This window comes from Theobroma cacao, chromosome 1 (genome assembly GCF_053813885.1).
Source record: "Theobroma cacao isolate CCN51 chromosome 1, ASM5381388v1, whole genome shotgun sequence".
NCBI classification, from domain to species: domain Eukaryota; kingdom Viridiplantae; phylum Streptophyta; class Magnoliopsida; order Malvales; family Malvaceae; genus Theobroma; species Theobroma cacao.
The window spans coordinates 13650584-13658616 of record NC_142639.1 but is presented as its reverse complement, the minus strand read 5'-3'; the positions used below and the strand labels follow the sequence as shown (position 1 = coordinate 13658616).

Below are 8033 nucleotides of genomic sequence, written 5' to 3'. Positions count from 1 at the left end.
TTTTTGGAGTATACTTTGGGGGTGATCACTGCCAACTAAGTAGTAGCTGGGGTGGGGCCCACACTTCGGTGGGTCCCTTATCCTCACTTTGTCCTACAATGATTCCTTTCTTGCATAACGTCGATGATCAATATTCATTTGGGTACTATTGTAAACACAAAAGTTAAATCAAGTAACCTTCAAGCAAGGAGGTAAAAGTGGGACAGAGACATGTCCAAACTCAAGAATGCCTTCATATCCCGTTTGATAGAAGCGGGACTGGGAGGCAAGGAAACTGTGTTTCTCTTCTTTTCAGTCGGGGAATCTGCTTTTTTTCCCCCCACATGACTGTAAATCATGGTAGTTAAGTAGGCAAGCGGTTGGAACTTGGTATATTTTGCTTGGCTTCTGGCAATTCATCTTCTCACATGTAAAGTCTGAATGAGGGAATTAATGTGTTTTGCACCTAAACCAAAACAAAAGAAAGAACCTACACTTATTTATTATGATTCTATGTCTGAACTTAACATATATTCTTCCAAAATCTTTGCCAAAAACACTAATAGAAAAGGAACCAAATTATCTCTTGCAGCAATCAAAGTAATTGGGTGGCAATGGATTCATGTAGTACAAGAACTTATTTTTGAAAAGGACAAAGAAGATATTAATTAGGCAATATATATATATTCCATGGAATATCTCAGATATAGCTTATGAAGGGTCAGATTTCGTTTTTGTCTTGCTATAGAAAAGATCATCAAAAAGCTGAAGCAGAAAAATGACTACTCTCACCGGTGGTTGTATTTAGTAGGTGATCTTTCTTTCCGCACTTATTAATGGAACAGACCCAAGAGTTTGTATGCTGAGTTTCCTTTCCCTGGAATAATCGTAGATTTTGTCTGACGGAGCAGAATGACCAAATTTGGAACAGCACTTGAGTAGATTTTTTCATTTTTCCATGGAGACGCCACACACCGACAGATCAACCAACATTGCACACTGCAAATTCACGTGGGTCCTCTTAAAATGATGTTAGCTCAATTATTGCTAATCATGTTCAAATCATGCATAATTAAGTTTTTGTTGATATATATATGTGGCATGTATTTAATTGGTTTTTCTTTTCCTTGGTATATTGTTCGACCATGCAAGAAAGGGAATTTATTCGTCGGAAGGACGTTTTATACACATATTTTATTTTCTTTTTCGATGGAAAAAAATAAATATATTTTTCTTACACTAGGTAGTGAATTGAGGATTACCAACAGGCACCCCTTCCCCTTCGCTACACTACTAAAGGAAGACGATGGCTTCTTCTAATGCATGCCGGTCTTGACTATTTGCGCCTACTTTTTATTAGTTTTCTGGAGATTAATAAGAGTGGTTAGGCTGTGGGAGCCACACGTGTCGGCAGAAAAGTGCCAGATGGTGTAGCCACGTCAGCAGAGCTCCACCGACAGTCCCTCTTCTTGCATCCGAATAATAACGTTTTTGACAGTTGGGATTTTGTTTTCAGCTGATGGATACTGCGAGGCTTTTGTTTTGATTCTGATGTTATTACCTGCCATTATCGGCACTTAATTGAGGGATTTGTCTCTTCGTTAATGCATTGATTTTAAGCGTCATGATATTGATATATATATTCTACCGGTCACTCAATCCATATATGGGTTAAACTTTTCATTCCAACCCCCCGTCTTAGATGATGTGTTAATGTGTTGCAGCATTTCCAAGTTGCAACATATTAAATTTTAAACCATAATTATTCAAATAATGTACAAAAAATATATATATATATATATGTTTTTGATATAAAATATAAAGAAAGATATAGTACGAGAAGAATTGAGAGAAGAATTTAGAGGAGAATTGAGAAAAAAAGCTTCTAGTTTATTTTTCATGAAAGAAGAACTTCTAGTTCGTTTTTCACTATTTTTTATTATTTTTTATTATCTATTTTTTATCAAGTACAAAGCCCTATTTATAAGGTTACGTAAATGTGGATATTAATGAACCTTCATAAATATAGACATTGATTATGAATGGAACTTGGAAAGTTGGGAGATTCAATAGACACATTCATTTATTCATAACACTCTCCCTTAAATGTCCATTGTATCATGAAAACAATGCTTTAAAATTCTACCTCATTAAAAAGCTTAAGTCGAAAAATCTAGTGGGACAAAAACCAAGCAAAAGGAAAAAATACAGAGCACTTAATAATTTCTCCCCCTTCGATGAAGCACCATTTCAAGGGCTTCACAGGACATGCTTCAAACTGCCTCGTTAAAAACCTTAAGCCAAAAAAACCTAGTGGGACAAAAATCAAATATAAGGGAAAAAGAGTACAGTGCATAGTCCATAATCTGCTCCCTTTCAATTGAGTCATATTGCCACTTTTGGGGCATTTGATACTTTGTCGATTCAAGGGCAAATTAATCTTGCATCCTATTAACTTGCCGCATTCCAATGCCATATACTAATTTCTCAAATGTTGACATTGGCAATGATTTGGTAAAAAGATCTGCAAGGTTATCGGAATAGCAAATTTGTTTAATGTCAATGTGTCGACTTTCTTGAAGTTCGTAAGTATAGAAAAATTTCGGTGAGATATGCTTGGTCCTATCTCCTTTAATATATCCTCCGCTAACTTGTGCAACACAAGTAGCATTATCTTCATAAATTATAGTGGGAGAATTTATAACTGGTGTTAAACAACAAAAATCATGAATATGCTCTATAATGGATCTCAACCAAACACACTCTTTTCTAGCTTCATACAGAACGATAATCTTAAAGTGGTTGGAGGATGTAGCTACTAGCGATTGCTTAGTAGAGTGCAAAGAAATGGCGTGCCGTTATAGCAAAATAAATAACTAGTTTAAGAACGAGCCTTGTGTGGATCAAATTTATATCTTGCATCACCATATCCAACTAAACTAGAGTTACTGGAATCCTTGGAATAATATAACCCCAAATCTATGATTCCTTGGAGATAACGAAAGCTATATTTTATCCCATTCCAATGTCTCTGGGTTGACTCAGAAGTAAATCGGGCCAACAAATTTACTGCAAAAGCAATATCCAGTCTCGTACATTGTGCCAAGTACATCAAAGCCTCAATAACATTAAGATATGGTGCTTCAAGACCAAGTATTTCCTCACCAGATTCTCTAGGACGAAACGGATCCTTTTAGAGATCAAGAGACCTTACAACCATAGAGGTGCTCAATAGTGAGCCTTGTCCATGTTAAAACGTCTAAGCAATCTCTCAATATATGTTGACTGATGGACAAGTATTCCATTTGCTTTGTGCTCAAGCTCTAGATCAAGACAAAGTTTAGTTTTACCCAAATCTTTAATTTCAAATTCATGTTTCAAGCATTCAACAATTTTAGATAACTCTTTTGAAGTTACAATCAAATTCATATTGTCGACATAAACTGCTATTATAGCATATCCAATTTATAATTCTTAATAAACATGTATGGGCAGATAGGATCATTATTATGCCTTTCCTTAATTAGGTACTCGCTTAAGCGTTGATACCACATGCGATCAAATTGCTTTACCCCATACAAAAATCTTTGCAACTTTATCGAGAATAAGTTGCAGGGAATGAAGGCTTCAGGCATTTTTAATCCCTTGGGAATTTTCATATAAATATCAGAATCTAATAAACCATATATATATGCCATCACAACATCCATAAGACGCATTTTCAATTTTTCAGAAACTGCTAGGCTAATAAGGAAACGAAAAGTAATCATATCCATCACAGGTGAATATGTCTCATCATAATCAATCCCAGGTCTCTAGGAGAAACCTTGGGTAACAGGTTGGGCTTTATACCTCATGACCTCACTTTTCTCATTTCATTTCCGAACAAAGACCCACTTATATCCAACAGGATTTACATTGTCAGGGGTTCAAGTTATAGGCCCAAAAACCTCTCGTTTAGCTAAGGAAGCCAATTCAACCTGGATTACTTCCTCTCACTTATGCCAATCTTGCCTTTGATGACATTCAACAATAGATCGTGGTTCATAATCATCATTCATAATCTCATGAGCAACTGAGCATGCAAAAGCATCATTGATGATTATCTCATTCCAATCCCCAATCTCATTACAATATATAATGGAAATCTCAGTATTCTCGGAGTCAGTGATCATTTCATGGGTTTGTGCCTCTTTAAGAGCAATAAGCTCTTCTGGAGCAATTCGTGCCTCGTTAGGGGCAATGGGCTCTTTTGGAGTAATTTGTGCCTCTTTAGGGGCAATGGGCTCTTTTGGAGCAGATTCGTGATTCCTCCCCCTTCGTTTTCGAGGAACAGTGTCTTTTGATCCTATCGATCTTCCACGCTTCATGTGTGGACCATTTTGATCAAATTTTAGCTTGTTCTTCAAGAACAACAATCCTAGATGGAGCATTCACAGTTGAAATATGAGATTTTGTGACGTTGGCAACATCATTAAATTCATCAGAAAGTCTATTGGCAATATCCTGTAAATGGATTATACGCTACACCTCATTTTCACATTCAAGAGTTTTTGGGTCTAAATGGGATAAATTTTTCTCATCCTAAGAGAAAATCTCAACTGGTTTCTACTTCTCAGCCATGAAAGCTTTAGTTATCCCAATTGATGGAAACACTATCTCATCGAAATGACAATCTGCAAATCTGGTAGTGAAAAGATCACCCGTCGTTGGTTCCATGAACCTAATAATGGACGGTGAGTCAAACTCAACATAAATGCCCAAACGACATTAGAGACCTATTTTAGTCTTTTTTGGCGGTGCTACAAGCACCTGCACAGCGCAACCAAAGGTGCGTAAATGTGAAATATCTGATTCATAACCAAAAACCAACTACATGGGGGAATATAAGAGACTAGTAGTGGGGCACAATCTAATTAGTGCTGCCACATGCAAAACTATATGACCCCACGCTGTATAATTAAGATTTGTTCTCTATACTAGAGTACAAGCTATAATTTGGATGTGTTTTATCAAGAATTCTACCAATCCGTTCTGAGTATGAACATGTGGAACTGGGTGCTCAACCACAATTCCCAATGAAGTACAATACGCATCAAAGCTCTTTGATGTAAATTCACCAACATTATCCATCCTTATACTCTTAATTGGATAATCAAGGAAATGTGCTTGGAGTTTTACAATTTGCGCAAGTAAACGTGCAAAAGCAAGGTTACACATAGATAACAGACAAAATGGGACCATCTGCAAGATGCATCCACTAATACCATAAAATATCGAAACGACCCACTTGCCAGTTGTATTGGTCCACAAATATCACCCTGGATTCTTTGCAAGAATGAAGGGGATTCAACATTAACCTTTGTCATAAAAGGTTTAGTAATGAGCTTTCCTTGTGAACATGCTTTATAAGTATAATCCTTGGACAACAAAGCCTTTTTATCCTTTAGAAAGTGTCCTTTAGTATTTTGGATTATCCTACGCATCATCGTAGCTCCCAAGTGACCTAGACGATCATGCCAAAAGCCAAACTCATTGGGATTTACCAGTCTCCAAGACATGGTAGCGTAAACTTCAATAGCTCTAATAGGGACACAATACAATCCTTTAGTTAAAGCTTTCAACTTCTCATGGATGGTCTTCTGGCCCATCTTATGAAAGGTGATGCAAAGAAATTCTTTATTTTGCTCATCAATTGTCTCAAGATGGTACCCATTACAACGTACATCTTTGTGACTAAGTATATTCCTCTTTGATCTACTTCTCAGCAATACATCCTCAATATGCAAAGTGGTGCCATTTGGTAGAACAATTGTGGTATTCCCTGAGCCATCAATAATCCCAACAGAACCTGATATTGTAGGAACATTTGCCTTACATAATGCCATACTTGAGAAAAAGTGCTTATCACGAAGAATGGTATGTGTCATTGCACTATCAAGAAAACAGACCTTTTTCTTTTTCTCAATGGTTCCCATTTGTACTTATATTGACAACTTCAGGTGTCACTTGTATTAACAACTTCAAGTGTCAAAAATTCACAAATTAGTTATGGGATAATAATTTTATTTATGAACAATCAAGCAATAGTAATACATTGAAAATAACATTAAAATTCTTCGATCCCAAGTCTGAGCTGACTCTTACCAATCTGATGCCTTTTCAGGGTCCTCAAAAAAATCAGAGACATCCAATGATGTTTTTGCTTCTACAAAAGTAGAAGGAGTCACTTCAATGGAGGTATTATCAGCCTTAACGTTGTTCATAGCATTTTTAAAGGCATGAGTTTCAACTCACTTGCCCTTATCCTTTAGGGATGCCTGATATAAATAAACAAAATGCTTTGGCGTACGACAGGTACGCGACCAGTGTCCAATCATGCCACAACGATAGCATGGGTTATGCACTAGCCCGTCATGAATCAAGCCAAGATTAATTTGCCTTGGGTGTTTATATCTTCTACCATCCTTTTATGGGTTATGCACTAGCTTATGCTCACGACCCTTAAATCGGCCAATACTATTACTAGAGCTAGCATTTGCTTCAGGCAATGCTTTTGAGCTAACAGGTCTAAGATCATGATTTTTAAGCAATAGTTCATTAGTCTGCTAGGCAGTCAAGAGGACAAAAATCAACTCCGAGAACGTCTTAAATTGACGCTGCCAGTATTGTTGTTGCAATACAATATTTGAAGCATGACAAGTAGAGAAAGTTTTCTCTAATAACTCTGATTCAGTGAGCTTAACACCACATAACTCCAGCTGTGAAACTATATCAAATAAAGTCGAGTTATAATCAAACACTGATTTGAAGTCTTGCAGCCTAAGATGTTACCAATCATATTGTGCTTAAGGAAGAATAATAGTCTTGGTATGATCATACCTTTCTTTCAATCTCGTCCACAGTATCTCAGGATCTCGGACAGATAAATATTGAGTCTTCAAGCTCTCATACAAATGACGACGAATGAAAATCAAAACATTCGCTTTATCTTTATCATTTGCGTTTCCGTCTATAATAATTGCATTAGCAAGACCTTGCCCTTGAAAATGCAGCTCAACATCAAGGCACCAGGACAAATAATTGTTTCCACTCACTTCCAAGATGTGGAACTTGGGCTTTTCAATATTTGCCACAATATTGCATACAGAAAAATTTGGACCCCTAGATTGGGATTCTCAAAGGTCTATCACCGTTTCAGGGGGACAGTCTATCACCACTTCAAAGAGATAGAGATATATTCTAAATCTTTAATCGGCTTTAGGCTTATTAGACCATACAAAAAAAAACTAAAAATCTAATTGAAAAAATATACCTTCTCATTACCTTTAAAGACTCATGCTGATAACGTAATATAAAATATAAAGAAAGATATACTAAGAAAATAATTGAGAGAAGAATTTAAGGGAGAATTGAGAAAAAAAACTTTTGGTTTATTTCTCATGAGAGAAGAACTTCTGGTTCATTTTTCACTATTTCTGATTATTGTTGATTGTCTATTTTTCATGAAGTTCAAAGCCCTATTTATAGAGTTACACTGATGTGGATATTGATGAACCATCATAAATATATACATTGATTATGAATGAAACTTGAAGGGTTGGGAGATTCAATGAACACATTCATTTATTCATAACAGTTTCAATATGTGCATTGTTTACACAAACTATCATTATTTTTGTTTTTTCCACTTAAATCTCAAAACATTTTAATAGCACAACTTCTTACTATATTATATATTTTAATTGTACATGAAATAGTAAATATATATGAATATTAAGACCACATTAGGTAGAAGGATAAATAATTAAATGTAATAAAGAATAAAGTAAGAATGAAGAAGGAAATAATAAAATATTATCCTACTACTTAAAATATAGAAAGGACCGTTTTATCAAACAAATAAATCTATAGATTCAGGTAAGTTACATATATGGAATACTATAAGCTAGAAAGGCTGTGGAAGTGACAAATGGATTTTTTTTAGTGATGGATTTAAAAAAGTTTTGCAGTGGCATTTTTTTTTTCTAAATTCTCCAATGAGAAATAATTTA

General features: G+C 35.5%; 1 protein-coding gene across 1 annotated transcript; it reads right to left on the bottom strand.

Annotated features, from left to right (window-relative positions):
* Positions 1 to 6587: 6587 nt before the first annotated feature.
* LOC108661337 (uncharacterized) lies at positions 6588 to 7302 on the bottom strand. The gene is made up of 3 exons (XM_018117318.2): positions 7295 to 7302; positions 6862 to 7143; positions 6588 to 6801 (listed from the first exon to the last, which is right to left on the bottom strand). Exons 1-3 carry the CDS (start codon positions 7300 to 7302, stop codon positions 6588 to 6590), a joined length of 504 nt encoding a protein of 167 aa, XP_017972807.2.
* Between the last annotated feature and the right edge of the window lie 731 nt (positions 7303 to 8033).